This window comes from Apis cerana, linkage group LG9, assembly GCF_029169275.1.
Source record: "Apis cerana isolate GH-2021 linkage group LG9, AcerK_1.0, whole genome shotgun sequence".
NCBI classification, from domain to species: Eukaryota; Metazoa; Arthropoda; class Insecta; order Hymenoptera; family Apidae; genus Apis; species Apis cerana.
The window spans coordinates 4,906,666-4,930,347 of NC_083860.1; the positions used below are offsets into that span (position 1 = coordinate 4,906,666).

At 28.6% G+C, this 23,682-nt stretch overlaps 1 protein-coding gene and 1 long non-coding RNA gene across 7 annotated transcripts in view; one reads left to right on the forward strand and one right to left on the reverse strand.

Moving 5' to 3' along the window:
- The first annotated feature begins 7,241 nt into the window (after positions 1-7,241).
- On the forward strand, positions 7,242-18,746 carry LOC133666659 (uncharacterized). The gene is made up of 4 exons (XR_009831091.1): positions 7,242-7,991; positions 9,073-9,174; positions 13,051-13,132; positions 13,194-18,746. It is a non-coding gene; the product is annotated as an uncharacterized LOC133666659 (long non-coding RNA).
- Positions 14,711-23,682, reverse strand: part of LOC108004004 (fasciclin-1) — a 300,543-nt gene continuing 291,571 nt past the window's right edge. For all 6 annotated transcript variants that reach the window (XM_017066638.3, XM_017066623.3, XM_017066655.3 and 3 more), the window contains one exon: positions 14,711-22,838. In XM_017066638.3, coding sequence (XP_016922127.1) covers positions 22,648-22,838 — 191 coding nt within the window. In that variant the 3' untranslated portion in view covers positions 14,711-22,647. The remainder of the gene's footprint in view (positions 22,839-23,682) is intronic.

Sequence of the window (23,682 nt, forward strand, 5' to 3'; positions counted from 1 at the left end):
ATATGTGGATATATCAAATTATTTATTTATTTCTTTGTTTACTTGATTATTTATTCTTTTATTTGACCAATAGTTTATTTTTACACATTTCTTACTTAATCATGTATGCATGCATCAAATAATCAAATAAAATTACTATAACTAAGTAATAATGTAAATAATGTAAATTGATGCATAAAGAAAAAAATTAAAACAAATTCATATTTTTATTTGATTCATTTATTAGTTTATCAAATTATTTCTTTATTTCTTTGTTTATTTGATTATTTATTCTCTTATTTGACCAATAATTTATTTTTACACATTTCTCACTTTATCATCATGCATCAAATTATTTATTAAGTTTTTTCTTTGTTTATTTATTTGTATGTATTTTCATTCATATTTGGTGAGTTTTCTTTGTTTTATTTTTTTGTTTATGCATCAATTTACATTATTTACATTATTATTTAATTATATTTTTATTTGTTTATTTACTGATAGATTTCTTTTTTTTTTCATTCATGTGTGTATTCATTTATTTTTACATATTTTTGTTTAATTAATTTACATATGCATCAAATTATTTGTTTATATTAATTAATTAATTTGTTTTGTTATTTATTATATTAATATATATAAATTTATAAATAAATATAAGTATAAGATTTTGCATAATATTTTTATAATTAATATGTCAATAGTAATATAGTAATATGTCTACATATAAATTACTAAACCTAGGAATGTATAAAGAAATGAAATATATAGATATGTAATAAGAAATAAATAACTAAATAAATAAAGAAATTAATAAATTATTTATTGCATGTATAAATGGACAAAACAGAAATATGTGGAATATAAATCATTAGACAAATGGATGAATAAATAATTGAATAAGTAATGTAAATTTATATGTAAATAAACAAAATAAGAAGTCTATAAATATTTTTAATTAGAAGTTAGTTTATTATAAAAATATATAAATAATTAAACAAATGAAGAAGTAAATAAATAAATAAATTGTTTCATACATATAATAAATAATAAATATATAAGTATATGATATATGTGAATATATAATTTGATATAAATATAATAGAGAATAATACAAAAAAGTTTAAAAATAAATAAGTGAATAAATGAATTAATGTTTAAATAATTAAATAAATGGAAAAATATGTGAATAAATGAGATAAAAAAATAAATAAAATAAGTAAATATATATATATATATTTAAATGGATAGGAATAAATGGACAAAAAATTTATTTATGAAAAATTTATTAGACAAATATATAAATAAATATATAAAAATAAAATAAATAAATAATTTTGTGTAAAAAAATGCATAAATAAATAATTATAGATAAATATATCGATAATCGATAAATCGAAAATCGATAAATAAATCAATAAATAAATGAATTAATAAGAAAATATATAAATATAAAAGTAAAATGTATAGTTAATAAATTAAAATTTATTAATATTAAATTAAATTAATAATCTATTTTTAATTGTTAATTTAAATAAGTAAAATATATTATGCAATACATAATTTTCCTCGATTATCGATTTCGATTATCGAAATAGCTTACAATGTCAGCCAATCAGAGGGCATCTAATAGAATTTTGGCGCGTGAATGTCAGTCTAGTGCGGAAAGTCATAGTGAGTGGATGTGTGATCGTCGCTGGCTTCGAGGATTCTACTGCGCAGTAAGTGATTTTTTTCATATTTTATTATAAAATTTATAAATTACTATTATTTTCGTTTAATTATTAATTATTTATTACTAATAATGTTGAAATTAATTAATATTTCGAGTTTTTTCGTGTTTTTTCCGTTAATCGTTTTCGTCGAGATCACCGCCATTTCGTGTTCCGTTGAATCGAGATTCGAATTCACTTGTTGCTTCATCTTAATATAGATTTTTTTGTAAATTTCTTTTACAAATTTAATTTTTATTTATAAAAATTATCGTTTGATCATCGGGATAATTTCGAAAAATGATTTATAACACGTATATGTGATCGTCATTGGCTTCGATAATTCTACTGCGCAATAAGTGATTTTGTTCATATTTCGGTATAAAATTTATAAATTACTATTATTTTCGTTTAATTATTAATTTATTTATTACTAACAATGTTGAAATTAATTAATATTTCGAGTTTTTTCGTGTTTTTTCGTGTTTTTTCCGTTAATCGTTTTCGTCAAGGTCACCGCCATTTCGTGCTTCGTCGATTCGAATTCACTTGTTCGTTCATCCTAATATAGGTTTTTTTTTATAAATTTCTTTTACGAATTTAACTTTTATTTATAAAAATTGTCGTTTGATCCTCGGAATAATTTCGAGATATAATTTATAACACGTATATGTGATCGTCGTTGGCTTCGATAATTCTACTGCGCAATAAGTGATTTTGTTCATATTTCGCTATAAAATTTATAAATTACTATTATTTTCGTTTAGTTATTAATTTATTTATTACTAATAATGTTGAAATTAATTAATATTTCGAGTTTTTTCGTGTTTTTTCCGTTAATCGTTTTCATCAAGATTGCCGGCATTTCGTGGTTCGTCAATTCGAATTCACTTGTTCGTTCATCTTAATATAGGTTTTTTTTTATAAATTTCTTTTAAGAATTTAATTTTCATTTATAAAAATTGTCATTTGATCATCGGGATTATTTCGAAAATGATTTATAGCACGTATATGCGATCGTCGTTGATTTCGATAATTCTACTGCGCAATAAGTGATTTTGTTCATATTTCGTTATAAAATTTATAAATTACTATTATTTTCGTTTAGTTATTAGTTTATTTATTACTAACAATGTTGAAATTAATTAATATTTCGAGTTTTTTCGTGTTTTTTCCGTTAATCGTTTTCATCAAGATTGCCGGCATTTCGTGGTTCGTCAATTCGAATTCACTTGTTCGTTCATCTTAATATAGGTTTTTTTTTATAAATTTCTTTTAAGAATTTAATTTTCATTTATAAAATTGTCGTTTGATCATCGGGATTATTTCGAAAATGATTTATAGCACGTATATGCGATCGTCGTTGATTTCGATAATTCTACTGCGCAATAAGTGATTTTGTTCATATTTCGTTATAAAATTTATAAATTACTATTATTTTCGTTTAGTTATTAATTTATTTATTACTAATAATGTTGAAATTAATTAATATTTCGAGTTTTTTCGTGTTTTTTCCGTTAATCGTTTTCGTGAAGATTGCCGCCATTTCGTGCTTCGTTGAATCGAGATTCGAATTCGAATTCACTTGTTCCTTCTTAATAAATTTTTTTTATAAATTTCTTTTACGAATTTAACTTTTATTTATAAAAATTATCATTTGATCGTCGGGATAATTTCGAAAAATGACATATATATATATTAATTATTACATTTAGTATTGTAATAAGTTATAATAAATTGTTATATGCATAAATTAACAATAATAATCTAATAATTAAGAAATTATTAATCGGTACATTCGAAAACTCGATTTTGAAACGATCGGTAAAGTACGTATATTTCCGTAAATTTTCGCGTCGTATAAATACAAGACAGGTCGCGACGGGACGATCATTTCTTATCGAACTTAATTGAGGAGTAGATCGATATTATAACATTTTAATTAAATTTGTTAACATAACAAATAATTTTTAATATTATAAAATTTATTTTAAATTAATATTTATAATATTGCTATTATATATAATATATTATTTTTTCATTTTATTTTTTAATTTATTTTTTATTTGTTGCTTTAATTATTTATTCATTTACATATTATTTTTTTTTAAATATTTATTTTTCAATTTATTTTTTCATTTACTCTTTCAGTTATTTATTTATCTATTCGCACATTCTTTTATTTATTTATTTATTTATTTTTCTTATATTTATTTCTTAATTTTATAATAATATATTTAATTTTATAAATAAATAAATTTTAATAATATCTGGGTCTCGACGTAGTCACCTCCTAGTTGGTGAGACCTGGTAATTGGCATCGGTTTCCTTTTTATATTATTTGATTATAAATATATTAGAAAGATTATATTATTAAAATTATATTTGAAATATTATATTAGTTGTTTTATATTATAAAGATTTTATATTAGTTTTTGGAAACTGATGGCAAGCTAAGAACTACATTAATTTCTTTTTTGTATGTTTCAGATTTTTTTTAATTTAATTATAGTATTTTGATTATTTTACAAATAATTTCGAATATTTATAATTCGCAATATATCTTAAAAAAATTAATAATCTAAATTTTGACAACGAACAATTATAACTTTTACAATAATGTAACTTTTCTAAATTAATAGTTTAAATTTATAAAATTAATAAATATTTTAAAATATTAGATATAATTATAACAAATAATATTTTATATAGCAATATTTTCTTAAACAAATGCTTCATAAAAAAAAAGAAGGAAAAATATCAAAGAAATATTTTACTTCTTTTTTTAATTCGCCCCTCTAATGATACAGTGTTACTTTTGTGATCGCGCGCAATGCGGTCAGTAGAATCAGTGCTTTGTTTCGTAAAAGTTTTTTTAAATCCTTTAATGGATAACGCGAAATTAGAATCAGTGTTTGCTTCGTAATAGTTTTCTTAAATCCTTTAACGGATAACGCGAAATTAGAGTCAGTGCTTCTTTCAAGAAAATAAGGCGGTCATCCATCACGCGAAGAGGTAAATATATTATTTTATTTAATAAAATAAAAATTTTTTATTCTTTATTGCAATATAGAATCATTTTTAATTTTTAATTTTTAATTTTTATTTAATTAATTTTTTATTTAATTATTTAATTTTTATTATTAAGATTCATTAACATTTCAATTTTTATTACTATTACATTAATCTAATAGAATTTCTTTTTTTTTTTAATTTTAATTTTTTTAAATTATCTCAATTATATTTTAAATTATATTTCGTTTTTTATTAGATGTGCCACATCCTTCTACACGATGATGACTTCCCAATGTGCCATAGAAATTCTTCGCATCTAATGGTGAGTCGCATGCTTTTTAATTCCTCTGGTCCACTCAATCATGTCGTAGGACGAAAGGTCCGAATCGACACGAGTGACTAGTTGTATACGTAGATTTTTGCACGAGCATAGTGACCACGGGTATTTTATTTTATTACTCGTGAGTAGTAACATTTTGTGTGTTTTATTTATCAGTTTAGGCTAGGTCTTCTTGCACATCGCGTTTTTGAATATTAAAAACAATAATATTAAAAACAAAAATGTTTTTATTTTTCATTTCATTCATGTAATAATAAATTTTTAAAATTTTTAATTTCAAAATTTAGTATATTTCAAAATTTTCAATTTTAAAATATAATTATTATTTATTTTATTTTCTCTTGTTTACGAAAATATATTAAATTATATGTGCAAAAAGACAATTCGCGACAGATAGATTTTGGAATCAAAGCAACACGTTTTGAATATTGCTTTCATCTTAAATATGTTTTGATGAAGAAATCGTCTGAGGTTATTTTTATTAATAAATTTCTTTTCAAATTTTGCCTAGTAATATTAAAGTTAAAAATCAAAAATTACCTAGTATAAATATTAAAATTAATATTTCATTAAATTAGAAAATAAAGTTTGAAATAATTTAAATAAATTAAAGAGTATTAGCTCGTTAGATGCAAAATATACTAATGTATCTTTTAGCTCAGGATTTTCAGGTTTAACCCTTTCCGTATCCATTGCCAGGATCTCGCTCACGTGCTCAGATGCTACTTGGGTGAGAGAAAGGCGATGGGTATGACGACTAGTTGATAAGTTTATACAAATTTTTCAGCGACTGACGATGAGTTGGTGATCGTGCACGACGTATTTTCCACATTATGTGTGTGTGGTTAGGCTGTGGAATTGCGTCGGTTACGATTATTATTTCATTCACTATTACTAATTTTCATAATAATTAATTTTGTCTATATATCTAGTATTTTTATTTTTAATTGTTTATTTTTAAACTAGTTATATAAATATTCGAAATTTCTGTGTGAAATATCATAATTCAATTTTTACTTTTTTTCAGATTTCAGATTTTCAGAATTCATTTATGTTTCATTTAATTGTTTTTTTTAATATATATTTCAGATTTTTTTTAGATTTATTTCACTTTTCAAACTCATGGGACATGACGAGATATATATGTTTTAGCTTAAAGTTAGATTTAAATTTTAATTTTAAATATAACATAAGATAGATATTTAATTTATGTATTTATTGTGAGCATATTCCATATGAAGGTACGCTTCTAACATAGGATAAATTAAAATATTTTCAATATCTTTGTTTCTTTTTTTCTCGAATGAAATCAAATTGTTCTTATTCTTTTTTCGATTTCTTCTTCTTTCGATTTCTTCTTCTTTCGATTTCTTCTTCTTTCGATTTCTTCTTCTTTCGATTTCTTCTTCTTTTTAGGGTTAGGCTTTATGATTTTTGGCATTCGATAAGAATAAGGTCTTGTGGTCGAATGTCGTTCTTGTAAATCGGCTCTGATGGTCGTGGATTTATTTTTTGTTCGTTCTTGTGTCGTCAAAACGTAAATCGTTCTTCTGCTAGATCAGTAAATATCTGTCTGGTGATTCTCGTAAATCCGTTAACATAAGTTGTGATAAAGTCTATGATTTAAATTTTTTAATTTCTTCTTAATTTTTCTTTCATTTTTCTTTCCTGGATTTTTACATTTCTTCTTGCGCTTGTTTTTCTGTTCTTTTTTTCCTTCTTTTTTGCAATGATTGAAGGCATTTTTATTTCGATTGAATATCTAACAATTCGTTTTTTTTTTTTATTTCGTTTTAAATAGGAGCGTATCTTTGATATGGATGATGCCAGTAGGACATATAAATCGTTAGATTTAAGATTTAGTATTAAGATCTAGATTAAGTTAGATTTAAGCCTCATCGTTGGATAACGTGAGATTAATTGCGAGAAGAATTGCGAAAAATGTAAAAACTTTTGTAAAAATCGATGTAAAGATCCTTGTAATTTATATGTATATAAATATATAATTTATATTTTAAATTATTTTTATAAGACTTATTTTTTATATGTTTTATATCCTTTTGTCATAAATTTATTTTTCATTTATTTGTCTAGTTATGTTTTATGTTTTTCTAACTTAATTATTAATTATTAATTTTAAATTCATTAATTGTAATATTTTCTTTTAGTTTTAGGTGGGTCTCGATGCGTAGTCACCTCCTCGTTGGGTGAGACCTGGTAATTGGCATCGTTTTCTAAAAATTGTTTTTTTCAAAATTATACAACAATTACATTACAGTATTTTATTAGAAAATTTTTGAAATATATATACTGCTTCAGAAAACGATGGCAAGCCAAGAACTACGCACACCTGCAGTCCAGTCTAAACTCTGCATAATTTCTTTTGATTATTTTAATTAATTGGATAGACTGGACTGTAGGTATTAATAGAATAATTAATAAATTATATTAATTAATTAAGTTCATTGTAAGTGTATTCCGTATCAAAATAAATTCTACAATTTAAAGCGAAAAAAGCTTAGATTGTAGATGATAATAAATGAATAAGCGTATATATACATAACTAGACAAATAAATAATCGCTAAATCGATAATCGATAATCGATAAATAAATCAATACATAATTGAATTAATAAAACAATCATAAATATAGAAGTCAGATATATAGAATAATAAATATTAAAAATATTAAGAAAATTAGTAAAATATAAATAAAAATTAGTAATATATAAATAAATTAATATATTTATCTATTTTTAATTAGAATAGTAAAAATATAATGTGAAATATTTTAATTTTTCGCGCGATTTCGATTATCGAATTGGCTTAAAACAATCAGCCAATCAGAAAACGCCAATTTGAGTTGTAGCAGGTGGCGTCAGTCTCCTGTGGAAAATCATCATGATAGGACGTATGATCGCAACCGCTCTCGCTAATTCTACGCAGTAAGTAATTCTCTTCGTATTTTCTTCTCAAATTTAAAAATTATTATGTTTTGTTTATTTTCTAATCAATTTATTATTGTAACGAAGAAATTAATTAGTGTTTTGTGTCTTTTTCGTCGATCGTGTATTCCATTGGTTCCATTGTTGAGGTTATTCGTGCTATCGGTAGTTTCTGCTTCGTTCAGCCGATATTCACTTGTTGCTTCATCTTAATATATTTTTTTCATACGTTTGTTTTGTAGCTTTGATATTCGTTCGTTAAAATTGTCGAGGTTTGATTGTCGAGATAACTTCGAAAAATGATTTATAATACATACATGTTACGATAAATTTCTAGGTGGTAATTTTGATATTTTGTTTCTTCTAACAAAGATTTTAGAATAGATTTCTATAATCTTTTAATCCATATTTTAATCCATGAAGTGAACGTAGAAAATCAATTTTATTTTGTCATTATTTTACATGTAAATCACAATAGCGATGTGTATTGCGTTTCTAAATAACATTTCTAAATGCGTCACATTGCAATATTTACGTATTTTTCTTTCCTTTTTGTTTGTTGTTATGCCCGAGGCTGACATTTTTTCATAATATAGCTCTTCCAAGAAATTGAGAGTTAGCATGTCCATGTGACGCCCGATGTTTGGACACGTTTCGACATTTTTCGATTCGCCGAACGTCCCCTTCCCTATTTCATGATTCGATAATCGAAATAGCGACGCGACGCGTTATTGTGTATCGATATTCGTGGTGATTAGAAATTTTTTTTCATAATGTGCGATCTACTTGTTGTGTAATAGGTGCATATTTTCTTCTATAATTATATATTTATTGTTCAATCGATTATTATTCAATCAATATGGATTCATTATTATAATTGGCAATTTTTCGGTAGTAATTTCTTCGCTTTTCTTTGGCATGATTTACTTGACACAGTTTCAGTCGATTACAATTTCATTTAACTCGTTACGATTTTCTAAGATGGAATTTATGATTGATCATTGTTTTATTTTCGGTCGGTTTTTCATTTTAAACATTTTGTAATTGTTAATTTGAAAATTATTATTTTCTTTTATACAAGTTATTTTCAGATTAATAGTCCAACTTCAAAGAGGGGAAGAATTGCAATATGGACGTCAATCGTACTTTTTCAAAGAGAAGTTTGATTTTTCGCTCTTGTACAGTATGTATTTATTCTATTTTTATTCGATCATATTTATGTGATTTATACAATATTATTTCAAGGTATATTTATACTTTTATAATGAACATTCACGACAAATTCATCAATATTTGTTTGTACAATAATTTAAAAATATATGTTCAATTTTTTTATACATATATGAAATTTTTTTATTCGTGAAAAATTAATAATTTAGTTTTAAAGGGTAAAAAAAAAGGGTAATATTTTCTGAAACAAATGTTTGGAGAAGAAAAAGAAGGCAAATCTAAAGAGATCAATTTACTTCTTTTTCTATAGACCTTCCATTATTGATACAACTTTATTTCCAGAGAATTTTTATGACCGCGCGCAATGCGGTTGGTAGATTCAGTGTTTGCTTCGTAATAGTTTTTTTAATATTTTAAAACACAATAGTTGTAATTAAATTTATTTATGATAATCGCGAAATTAGAGTCAGTGCTTGTTCGCCGATTGTTAATTAAACGAACGCGTTAGTAGTTTTTTATTTATTTGTTTTTATTTTCTTTTTTTGAATAATATTCGTTTTCGGTATAAGATAGAGTCAGTGCTCAAGAGAATAAGGCGATCATCCATCACGCGAAGAGGTAATTATTTTTATATATTTTTTATTTGTTTCATCTTTTTCAAACAATCAGCATTGTATTTCAATGTGGTGTTCCATGTTTCGTTACAGTTTCCACTTCCTGACACTCGATGACTACTCGACATCATCCTGCTGTGCCATTCTTCGCATCATTGGTGAGTCGCATGCATTTATGTTCCTCCGATCACTCAATCATGTCGTAGGACGAAAGGTCCAGATCGACACGGGTGATTGGTTGTATACGTAGATTTTTGCACGAGCATAGTGACCATGGGTATTTATTATACCCGTGAGTAGTAACATTTCTTTGTCTTGTATTTTATTTATTAGATCAGGATAGATCTTCTTGCACGTCGCGTTTTTAAGATAACATTGATGATTAATTCTGTATTAAATAACGTTATAATTAATATTAATATAACATATCTAGTTATTGGAATAAATAATTAGTTCGATTGAGAGACAAGTCAAACATCCTTTGTTTTCGTTACAATAAACAATAATTAATTTTATCCTCGATTTCGGGATAATATAACATATATATTTGGTTTTTTGTTACAAACTTTGTTTCGAAATATTGTAATATATAAAAATATTTTATTCTTTTCGTAAAAAAATGAAATTTCACGTGCAAGAAGGTACTTCGCGACAGGTAGATTTCTGAATCAGAGCAAAACGTATTGAATGCTAGTTTTTGTATTTTCGTAAATGCTTTGATAAAGAGATCGCCTGAGGATATTTCATTATATATATGTTTCAATTTAAATTTAATCGTTTTTTATTATTAATTACGATATATATATTTATTACTAATTTTCATAAATAAATTTCTCATTCATCATTTGCATATTTTGCATATTCGATATATTCTAAAATATTATCAGTAGTTAATCATTTAATAAATATTTATAAATAAAATTAATTTGTAAAGTTAAATTTGTAAAGTAAATTTATCAAAGTCAGATCTTGAACTACAGAATATTAATCCGTTAGATATTCTAATAAACTCTTTTTAGCTCAGGATTTTCAGGTTTAACCCTTTCCGTATCCATTGCCAGGATCTCGCTCACGTGCTCAGATGCTACTTGGGTGAGAGAAAGGCGATGGGTATGACGACTAGTTGATAAGTTTATACAAATTTTTCAGCGACTGACGATGAGTTGGTGATCGTGCACGACGTATTTTCCACATTATGTGTGTGTGGTTAGGCTGTGGAATTGCGTCGGTTACGATTATTATTTCATTCACTATTACTAATTTTCATAATAATTCAAACTATCGCATTTACTATTACATCTTTTACGAAATTATATCATATATATCTATGAAATTAATCGCAAATTATAATTATATTGTTTATCAAATTTTTTATTACCTAATATCATCTTTTTTTTAAGTTACACGTATTCTTTCAATCATAAATAGAATTACAAGTACAATTAAAATATTTTTATCGCGATTTACGCAATGGTCGCTAGCCATCGTCAGTCGATTTCAGGAAAAGGTACGTAAAGTTAGAGTGTGAAAGTAGTGTGCCAAGCTCGGGTGTCGGAGGTGTCCCGGGACGCTTTCCCTAGTGTAGGCTTTTGCGCCCGAGCATTATGCGTGAGAATCGTGGAATGAATGTGTTGGTGTGCCTGTCTTGCCATTTTTTTAAATATAGGGCTAGGTAGGATAGGTAGCATACTTTCTGGTGCGAATGTTAATTATAAGTAGGTAGGGCCGGGCAGGTTGTCACAGTCTCTGGTCGGGTAGGCGCGTTTTCGCGTGACAACCTGTTTCAGGAAATTAAATTTGAGAGATCGAGTGTAAGGCTGAGACGAGTGATCATCAAATGATCACTCGTTTCTGGCTTTGCTTTCGATTTTTCGAATTCCGCGGTCGCGGTCGCGATTTGGTTTCGAAACGAACGTTGCGCTCGAGATTCTGCACATGTACGGACAATGGTCGCTGCGATCGTTAGTCGTCCATGTGCATTCAGTTTCCGCGATTTAGACTTTTTTTTTTCTTTTTTTTTTTATCTACGATTAGTGAATCTCGAGCCTAGATTTAAGTTTCAGCGGGCATTGCGCCCGAAGGAGGAAGACCGAAGAGGCCCGACAAACTGTCACGAAGAGGGCTGCAACGAATGGTTTCTCATTTTTTGGATCTTGTTTAGGTCCAAAGAATGGGAAGTCATTGTTACTACTTTGTCACTATGCTCGTTTTAGAGTCCAGTAGTAGTAGTAGTAGTTGTTGTGTTGTGTGTAGTAGTTGTATTTATTTGGCCGATGTGCATTCCGGCCCAACGTACAATCATCATGGACAAATGGGCAATCGCGATTTTTGAATTAGTGTTGCGATAAATAAATTACGGTTTGCATTAGAGTTGCGAATAAATAATAATCGCGTTTTCTTTAGTGTTGCGTTTTAAGATATCGCGAATTTCTTATAAATTCTTATAATTTCTTATAAAGTAATATTAAAATTTACATCAATTACAGTTAAATTTTTTTATTTTTTTTATGAATAATATTTTTCTAGTCATACGAAAGAAATAGCGTTGCGTTGATAAACAATCGTGTTTGTTCAAGTAGCGTTGCGAATATTAAATGCCCAAATTTCTTCCATCAATAATGTGGAAGTATTGATGTTCCTGTTCCTGAATCACTTGTAATGGCTGAAAAAGCCAGCAAGAGTGATTGCACAACAGCAGTCATTAAGGAGACTGCACTGGATTTTTTCTATCGGTATTGCATTATTTAAATTTGAGTGCATATAATAGTAGTGTCGCGTATATATTTGATTATTTTCGAGAATTTTTCTACTCTTTTTTTATTTATTTATTTTTTTTATTAATCAATAATATCGTAATATAATAGTATCGTAAATATAACAAAGCACTCTTCGTGATCGATTTAATTTTCTTTTTTGCGAAAAAGAATATTAGTTTAATAGTGTTGCGATATGAAATGAATATTCCACTGTATTGGTTTGCTATTCGGGTTTACATCGAGTGGAAGATATTTTTGTATTAGTGGCCCTTCTGGCTACTAAATTTTCTCTTTCAGCATCCCTTGTTACATTCTACGTTTGCAGAAAATATTACTACAACATGTACATTAATTTTTTTTACTGTTAAAGATTTTTCGAATTTAAATTTTTTAGTAAAATAATCGTGAATGTTCATTATAATACTTATCTTGTTATGCTATTCTATATCGTAGTATTTTAATTTTTTTTTCTTTTTTTCTTTTTTTCTTTTTAATCGCTATACTAATTTTCCAAATAAGTTGGTTTCAGGTATAGGTTAATTCTCATTACCGGACTATGTATTCAGGAAATATGGTTTTTGAAATTATCATCGGTTCAAAAGTAAGTATATTTCGTATAATTTTTACTTTGTCTAATCTTACTCGTTTCTAATTTGTTTCAGTGGATAACTAATGAAAGCATATTCGTATTTCATTTACTTCTCGTTGTTTGATTGAAATTTTTCTGTGGATGGGCTCTCCGAACTTTTTAGGCTTAGCATTAGCGTTAGACGAGCATTTAGAACATTAGAATGGAATTTGACGAAATTATTCTGAGTTGGTATTTCTTAAAAATAATATCAGCCAAATTGCATTTAGGATAAATTTAATTAAATTTATGGATGGATGAATTTTTTAAAATATGAGATAACGTATGGAAGTGTTGCTTCGAGTAAAATATATTTGCGATTGCATGTATACTTTTATTGTAATGTAATATATACATGTTATATAATGTATATATTATTGTTATAATAATAATAATGTCGTTGTGTGGTAATAGTAGCGTTGATGGGGAAAGTGTTGCTTTTTTTTTTTATGCAAGTTTGTAATTATTAATATTTTATACTTTCATGACAATGAATGTATAAAATGTTGGTATATTTGTTGTATGCGATGTGTGTCTCTTGTATAGAATTACGTACAATTAGATTATTGGAGAATTTAATTTTTACCTTTAGGTTTATCTTAATTACGCAGGCTTTTTCTTTTAGGATTTTTGTTATTTGTTTTGCAAAACGATCAGTGATTGAATGTTTTGCGAAATGTTCTAGTTATAAGCAAAATTCATGGGTATTGTATATTTATATGTTTATTCATATATTTGATAGTTAGATCAATGATAATATTTAGATCAGGATATCTCGTAATGGAATTGTGTTTTATAGAAAGGCAAATTAGATATCTGTTAGATTTGTTTCTTATTTATTTCTTATATTGTTTGTTTAGGTTTTTGTTAAATGAATATATCATACTTTCAATTCGTAATAAATATATGAACATTTTTTTTTGTAATGTTTATATGTAGTAGCAAATAATTTAATTTTTCAAAGTCGATATTTCAGAACATAGGATTTCACATTTTAAATGTCAATGTAGGTCCATAGTCATGAATTTATGGTACTCAACTTCCATATCGACTTTGTTTGATATTAATTTCAGTATTTTGTGCTAGGTCTCGCTACCATCCTATTCTGTTTTGTTGGTAACGATGTGAGTGAGACGAAAATGGTAATGTTTTAGGAATTTGGGCTGTATATATTTCTGATTTAATTTGCTTTTAAGATCTTTTTTGCTGTTTATTTTACGATTAAAAATTAAAGTTTTTATTAATCTACGTTAAAAAAAAATTCATCATTGATATTGATTGAATTTTTATGCAATAGGGATGAATGGGATTGTGGATATGGTAGATTTCTTCAATTCGCGGTTATAGTCTGGAAATTACTATACAATTCATAATTGTATTCGCGATAATTTGAGCAATAATGATTACAAAATAATTGTCTTGTAATTTTTTCCATCAGTTTGCTATTTATAATGTATTAAGCATTATTTATGAGAATTTTCCACGTATCTATTATCGTCAAAATATTGTGGAAGGGAGGAGTCTTCAATAAGAAAATTAACAAACATGATATCGTTCTTGATAAGTGTTCTTTATTTTTTGTAAAATTATACAGCCAAAATAATGTCATAATTTGCAATGCAAAATTTAAGAACATAGACATTCGATTCGCGTTTCTTTTTTTGAACGACACGTGGACATTTTGTTACATTACTAAATACGTATACCGTGCTAAAATAATTTTATATGTCTTTCCTTGCTCGACGTCAATTTAATTTAAGACATAGAGGAAAAATGATTAAAACGCGATACGCCTCCGTTCGCGCGGAAATGATACGCTTCAACCAACGAAAAGCCACTTAAACTATCTTGTAGGTGTTCTTTATTCTTTGTAAAATCATACAGCATAAGCGACCGCAGTCTACACAGTGTAATTAAGCGAGATACAAGTGACATGATCGTTCAACGATCGGGCAAACGACGACCAGGGTGCCGGTGCATTCGTACGACGTTCACAGACAGAAAAAAATTTTATACTCTATTTTATTTTATGTTGTTATTATTATAATTATTATTAATATTATTATTATTAATATTATTATTAGTATTATTATTATTAATATTAATATTATTATTATTATATTATTATTATTATTATTTTAAATTATTCGGCACACTGCTATCGCATCGTTCGCCCTACGAATACAGACACACACACACTTGTGAATTCAGGTGGTTCGAAATGCGCAAAGTCTTTCGTAAAAATTTTACACAAGAATGTCTGTCGTCCCCCGCGATGAGCGCAATTCAAAGGAAAGAAACTTAACGATTAACTCTGAAAATACAGACAAATGTAAATACACGTACATCTAAGCCCTAAGAAAAAACTAGAATCTTCTGCTGGGTTAATTATCTAAAATATAATATATATGTGTATGTACTTTTTTTTTCTCAATTTTTCTTTTTCCACCTAAACGATTATCAAAGTTGCACTGCCGGCAATTAAATATCGAGCGATGTTTATGGATGAATAATCGAAATGAAAATCGGCATTTGTACAAATAGCTCTGTGGTACGTAAAATTTGATTTCCCTACTATAATATAGGTATATAATATACATATATATTTATATGTTATATAATATATATAATAGCTAATAAATAATCCTTAGTTAATTTTAATTAGTTAAATCCCGCTTTAAATCTGACGGTATCTATCCAACGCTTAAAATATTAAATCACTTATATATTTTATACGTCGTCCGCAATTTTTCAAAAAGGAAAAGAAACACTCGTCCTCCTCTCTGTTTTATTTCGTTAACTGCTATATTCTTATTTAATAATGATTTACAATTATGTAAATTTGACATTTTATCAATTGCATTTAAATCGTCATTCGTGGAACAAAATATCGTAGTTCGCGAAAAATTCGATGGAGTTCGACGAGATAAATGCAAACGATGATTGAAATGCGCGATTTGAAAGGATCTACGACGACGAGAATAGAGAAAACGTTGCTTGAGGTTTGCAAGAAACGTTTCTGAACTTATAGATTTATAGGATCTAACTTTGGTTTGGTACTTTACGTATTTTTTCGGGTCGAATTCTTATGAATTCAAATGCAAAATGTTTTTCTTTTTTTTAAATTCTTAGAAATTAAAAATTAAATTTTTTTTATACATAAATAATTTTAGAATCCGAGATAAAAAAAAACTTATTGAAAGAAACTTTTGAGATGATAGTTTAAAAATATAAACGAATAAAATTCTTAGTTAGGTAGTGAAATATACAATTTTTAATAATGTTATTTATTTTAATTATTTAAAAATATTATTACTATTTAATAGATAAAAGTTAAAATCATTTTGTTTGAGAAAAAATCTTTGATTTATATTTTATTTTTTAAATTTTAGGTCATATTTTTAATAGAATGTAATTAATTAACGAATTATAAATGAAACTAAATCAGTTTCAAAATAAGCTTCACGAGACCTTTGATCGAAAATATGAGTAAAAATACTTTACCAAAGTTTAGCATTCCATTTTAAGAATAGAGACGTGAGTATTATAGGTAGCTACGTAGGAAACGTGTACACGGAGTTTAATTTCGCGATTGTTTTGTATTCCTGCGAGCGATGTCTTAGTTTCTAAAAATTCAGATAATAACTTTTTATATAGAATCGATAATAATAATAACAAAGTGACGGTGACAGAATGATTGCTTCGAGGAACGATTTATTTAAAAATCTCTTTTCCCTTACGCGTTAATTAAAACAAAAAGTACGAGGGAAAGTATCGTTAATTTTTCAACCAATTTTTTATTCATTGTTACATATAATAATAATATTTCATTTGCAATGTTAATTTATTTGAGCATATGAATAAAATTAATTCACAAAATTAAAAAAAATATATATATACAATATTTGTATATAATACTTCAAAATTTATGGAAGTTTAGTATAGTAGAAAAAAAATGGAATATTTGAAAAAGATATTTAAAATTATTTCGATTTTTGATTTTTGCTACTAGTTCTCACGAGAAATACACACTTAAATTTTACTCGAATTGCTTTCTCGATTCATCGAATTAATTAGTTCAGAAATGAACAAATCTGAGACAAACGAAGAAAAGTCGGACAAGTTTTCGGGGACGCACGAGTTGAAAATGCCATTTTTAATTGGACCACTATACGCAATATGATATTTCTTTCTGTCGTAAAAATGTATGTAACATATCTACAAAATATACAAATAATTACGCGAGAATTAAAAAATCGATGAACTACAGCTGTTCGATCAATTTACGAATAATTATTAAATTGGATTTAATTAATGTCGAGGAACGCGACTTAAATTAATCGTATTACACGTCTGCTTCTTTGGTCAAGGGACTAAAATACGAGATCCTCAATGACTTTGTAATTAATCGTTGCAAATTATTCGACTTTCTCGCACTTATCTATCAGTCGAAAAAAATTGATCCACATATCGGGTTTTGGACGTTGAGATTTTTATAATTAATTTTATAAGTTTACAACACAATTGAACATGTAGAACATGTAGGACATGATAAAGTTATTCTTTTTAATATAGATAATATAAATGGCACTTATGAAAATAGTTTTAAGATTCTTCTTTTTTTCTTTCTTTTTTTTTTTTTTTTTTTTTTTGGAAAGAATTTAAAAATTTGCATAATCAAAGTCGAATTAGTTTTGCTTAGATTTCCCTTGGAACATTTATATTATACATGCGTACGATTTAAAGAATGAAACTTAGGTTAGGATAATTTGTAAACCTATTTCTTATTACTGGTAATTAATATATATTCTCCAATTCCTTATTAATTTTGATATTTATTACTCGTATTGAACGTATCGTAGGAGATAGGAACACAGTTGCAAATTGTGAACTGAAAGATATTTATGTAAGGACAAAGAGATTTCCAACGAAATTCTGATATGAGTTAAATTTGATTAAATCCCTATATATAATTTAACATATTTTTCAATTATTATGTTACATGGAATTTTAATTTGATGATTTACTCTTTAAAACGTGATTCTTTTTTTCTTTTTTTTTTGTTTTTTTTTTTATTTTTTTAATAACAAAACAGTTATTACTTCGTATAACTGTCTTTTCTATGTATTATTACTCGTATCACGTGTTTTATGACGATTGTACAATTATTCAGTACCAAAAATTTCGTTCTGCTTAAAATTAAAAGGTTCGTTCAAATATAGCAACAATATTTCAGACGCGATTTCTTCGAGATTTATTAAACCGCGAAGGGGTATCATCGTCAAACTGTACAATTTTCCAATATCTCTCTACTTTCTACGTACAATCCATTTGGAAATTCGTCAACTTTTTTTCTTTATACCAAAACTGACAAAAGAGAGCTGAGAGGCGTGTGCTGGTGTTTGGATATGCAAATAAATATACGAGTCTCGGTCATCGAGTATTCGACTCGATCGATTTTCTCTTTTTGATTAATGTTTCGATCTTAAAATAAAGAAATTTATAGAGAGAACATTTTTTACTGCAAGATATAATCAATAACGGTTAAATGAAGAAAATTTTTTTATATAAACAAAAAAAAACAAAATTAATAAAAAGAAATAAAATAAGATACAACTATACTAATCTTGATTAAGAAATTTAACAGTTTGGTAGGAATTATCGGAAATAAATTACTTATTTTAATATAAATGGATTGAATTTTTATCTCGGACGAGATTTACGTTTGTTACAAAAATTTATAATATACGAAAAATTAATTTTTCATTTCACATTTACAAATTCGACTTTGATTCCATTAAATTTTGATCACGTGCCATGTTCTCCCTATATATTCCTCTACTCTAAAACTTTCCGATTCCATTCCGATTTGCAAGATTTATCGTATATGTTCAGAGTTAGCCAGGATGTAGTTCGTAACGTTTTCGTGTTTGAACGAAAAACTGGGTTCACCAGTTTTATTTGAAAGAACCGTCATAAGGAACGCGTCGGATATGCTGTTCTTTCTGAATGTGATAGTTTTCGCGGAGTTCCGTGCGACGACATTTCCTTCGAAATTCCGTCTCTCGCATTTCCATTCACACCATTCACAATCCGGACACAGCTGCGAATTATGCGCGATTCGTTTCGGCGTAACGCTTTGAACAAGCTGAATATTTAAAGACGCATCTACACGAAGAAATAGAGTTTCGCTATTTTTTTCCTTTTTTTTTTCTTTTTTAATTTGCAATCTTAATTCTCGTCTAACGAACAAACAGTGTTTATTAGAGTTTATGTATATATTTATATATGTAATAATAATAATATTAATAATAATAATAATTCATAATATCAATTCATCCCAACAACAAGTTTTAAGGTATCATTTTTTGATAATATTTCTGTATTTTTCTTTTTATCTCTTTCTCTCTCACTCTCTCTCTCTCAGTTCTTTTTCATCTCTTCAATCGTACTTTCTTCCTCGTCAATATATCTCTGTTTTATACTTTATATACTTTATATATATATATATTTATTTATTTATTTATTTATTTATTTATTTATTTACTTTGTTTTATATATATATATGTATAGACTGATATCAACACGTATAACATCGAATTCTTCTATTAATCCGTTTCTTTCTTTTAATTCCATTTCGCGGAGAAAAAGTACGGTAGCTGAATGAAAAATCTTTAATAAGTCTTCTATTTTTCTTTCCCTCTTTTAACTAATACGAGTGAAACAACCGGAAACGCTCCGATCGCTCATAGTCTTTTTTTTTTTCCTTTTTTTTTCTTTTCTGTTTTTTAGTTTCGGCGTTTCGATATTACTCTGAACGACTCTCTTTCACATTCCTCCTCTCATCACGACGATTTGTTCTAGGGGGAGGAAACGAAATTTCGAGGCGTTGTAATTTCTTCACCTTCGAATACTCAGGTTCTCCTCTTCTCTTCTATCCGATCTCTCAATCGATTTCTCATAGATTTACATTACTACTTTTTCGTTTGACGGACACACGTGATCATTATAATTACTTGTACGCACACATAGCTAAGCTCATACTAATCGTGGAATGAAACTGTGTTGTTGTGTCGTTTGCTCGTGATCTCTCAAGGGTTTGTTTCTCAAGTTTGGAACACGTGGTTGCAGTTTATCCTTTGCCATCTTATTAAGGAGTTGTGGAACTTTAAAATTAAATTTTCTTATATATTTCTTATATATGTATTAAAATTGTCATTACGTTAGCTATAGGAGTTGTTTTATCCGTTCTTGCTTGATATCGATTGATATAAAATTGCAAAAGGTTAAACTGAATTACGCTTAGGTACGAAACAAAATACGAATCCGACGGTAATCTCGAAAGAGATGCACTATTGCGACATGGTGCATTGACACAGATGATTCTATATAATATATATGTATAGATATATTATATATATAGCACTGTACAGTCGTTAAAAAAAACTTTCTGAATGAGTATTTTACGCGTTGCGCAGTCTGCTCGAAAGAATTCTCGTGATAAAGACGATTTCATCTTATAATTCTGGCTTGTTCAATTCTTGTTGGATTTGTACAATTCTTTTTAATATCGACAAGGTTATAAATTTAAATTTAAATGAAAGGATATATTTGTTGGCATAATTGAAATCAAATTTCTACGTATTTGTTAAATATATAACGAGAAATAAATTGGTCTTCGATATTTCTATTCGAAAATTCGTTCAAACAGTCTGCAGAATGTCGGAATGTGATCGAGTCACTTCTCTACTGGATAATGCTTTCGCTTCTTTCAACGATAATTGTACAAAAACTCGTTTGCAAGCGCGTTGAGCTTGCAATGAGACGTCGTGGCAGTATTATCAGTAAGTAGACAGTGTATTACGATATGATACAGAGAGCAAGTGTATTTAGAAATCACATCTAAGGCGCGAAACCACGCGTCGAGGATCAACAACGTTGCCTTTGTTAATCGTCGTTTCCTTCGTTAATTTCGTTCGAATAGAGAGGATATTTAAGGACGAGTTTTGCTTTTACCTACATTATGTACATCGATATCGAAACCGCGCACAATTTTCCGATTGATTCTCCGTAATTGGCGTTCGCGTGTGCCTCGCCGCGCGATTCTTCGGCCAACAGAAATGACGCTCGTACATACATACACACAGAACTATAGCGTATCATTGTCAATGAAATCGAAGTACCATAATTAGGCGAGACGTATATAGTTGTACGAAAATGTTTACGGCCTGAATGGCGCCCGGTCTGAACCGACAAGGGACGTATTAGGTAATAGTATATTTATCCTTTACACGTGTGTTTCTGCTAAAATATCGGTATATCGAAAGGATATGGATCCTCGTGTGACAAACTTTCGCGTGATCGTTAATCCTAGGTCGTTCAGAAAAGAGGAACGCCGCCAGCTTTGCCAACTGAATCATTATAATTTACACGAAATCGTAAGCTCGAATGGAAACGAATTTTTTTATTATTTGTCAGCGTAACGAGAAATATGGCGAACATACTGCACTTAGAAAACGCCAACCCTTGCAGCCCTTGTACTCGAAGAGGTTCCCCGAAATCTCTTTATTCCCGCGCTCTTCTCGCTCGTTAAAAGTTTCTCTAAATTATTTACTCGGTTGGTACGGTTAATTAATCATTTGGTACGATCAATGGCGTCTCTCCAACTCGCGATATACTTGTTCATGGTCGTCTAAAAATGTCTTTTCCTTTTTCTCTCGTGCAAGATCCTCGAGGAACTCCTCGTGGTCGCGACGCGCATAAGACACCCGATAATTCCTATCGATACGATAAAACTTCAAATCAAGAGAATCTCTATCGTACTTACGTAGTAATAACACCTGCACGTGTTCTCGTAGCGAACCATTTTACTGACGACAATAATTCGAAATTGCTAAATAATACGTTTCTTGTTTAAGCTTCGCCCACGTTACTTAACAGATCGGTTGGCTCTTGCCTGATCGGGATAGAAATCACAATATCCTCTCTCTTATAGCGATCATGTCCAAGAGCCTCGACCTTCTTTAATTTAATTCTCATTCAGAATCGTCCCCGATCCGTCGATCGTTCCTCGATTTCTTCTCAGGGAACACATTTATTTCTTAAGGGATGCTTTGTCATTTCTCTCTCTCTCTCTCTCTCTCTCTCTCTCTCGTTCTCCCGCTCTCTCTCTCTCTCTCTCTCTCTCTCTCGTTCTCTGTGTGTCTCTATTAAAAGGGAGGCAAAAGCAAGAACCCTCGAACACAGTTTACGCAGTGTCACAACGGAGATCACGGAGATCACTCTGATCCCGGAATTGGCGGTACAAGCAACGGTCAGGATCGGTCTTTTGAAGGGGTAGACCCTGACGAAAGCTCGTCCCAAGCGGATTTTTCTCAAAGTTCGAACCCGGATCTCGCGCACTACGCTCTCTCGGACGAGGACGATCGGAGACGGTCCCGAAAATAAATTCCTAGGTGCACCTATGACAGACTCCTCAACGTACGTCCTTAAAGCAGCCACTTGGCCACCAGGATCATGATCAAATGCGATGCAAGGCTGGTGGCGGACGCTGTTCCGGTCACCCTCACGTCACTGTCCTTCAACAACACCGCGTCGATCACGTGGATGATGCCGTTGGTGCACTCGACGTCCGGACGATACACTCGAATCCAGTTGCCCTCCCACTCGATCTGGTAAACTGTAAAGAAAAACGAGTTTCGATCGATAAGTCGGTAACGGTGATGGAGGAGGAGGAGGCATTGCGTATCGATTTGAAACGATCCGATGGATCGGATGAAACGAAGCGAGTTGCCATGTTTTTTTTTTGCAGCGGATAGACAGATTCCAGTGAGAGCATGTTCACTTGTCGAGCATGAAAGAGTCGGATGAGACACTAAAATTGCGATTGAAATATCGAGTTCTGAGTCTACGGAACACATAGACGCAAAATGCATGTAGTGAGTATTCGTATGCTTGGTTACATCGTTATCTAGTTTCATTTTAATTCTGTTTTGTCGATCGAGAAGATGTTTCTCGCGTTTTTTCGTTTAATGATCGAGGTTTCGGTTTATCGTGGTTGGAAAAATCTCGCGTGCTTTTGGTAGTTGAATTAAATATGTATTATTGGGAAAGTTGAGAATGGATGTCGATGTCCGAATACAAAATTTAACGAGAAAATTTTGCGGATAATCTTTAATAGAGAAATAAAAAACCATCATTTAAGGATTCGAATCTTGACGAAGCTACATATATGATGTGTAAATATATTGTATGTATATCGTGTAACTATGTAGTTGTTAGTTCATCAAACAAACGGTAATAGCCTTATAATATTTCATTTGTCAATTCTCTAAAGGTTGAGAAGCGCAGTAGAAACTTTCATGATAAACTTGATCGAATTTCAATAAATCTATAATTATGCATATATTCAAAACGCAACGATGTCAAAATATCAGCAGAAGCAGAGAAATTAATTTAAAACGATAAAAAGGAGCTATCTGAGGAATGAGATAATCTGGCTGACGATTCTTTCGTAAGAATTA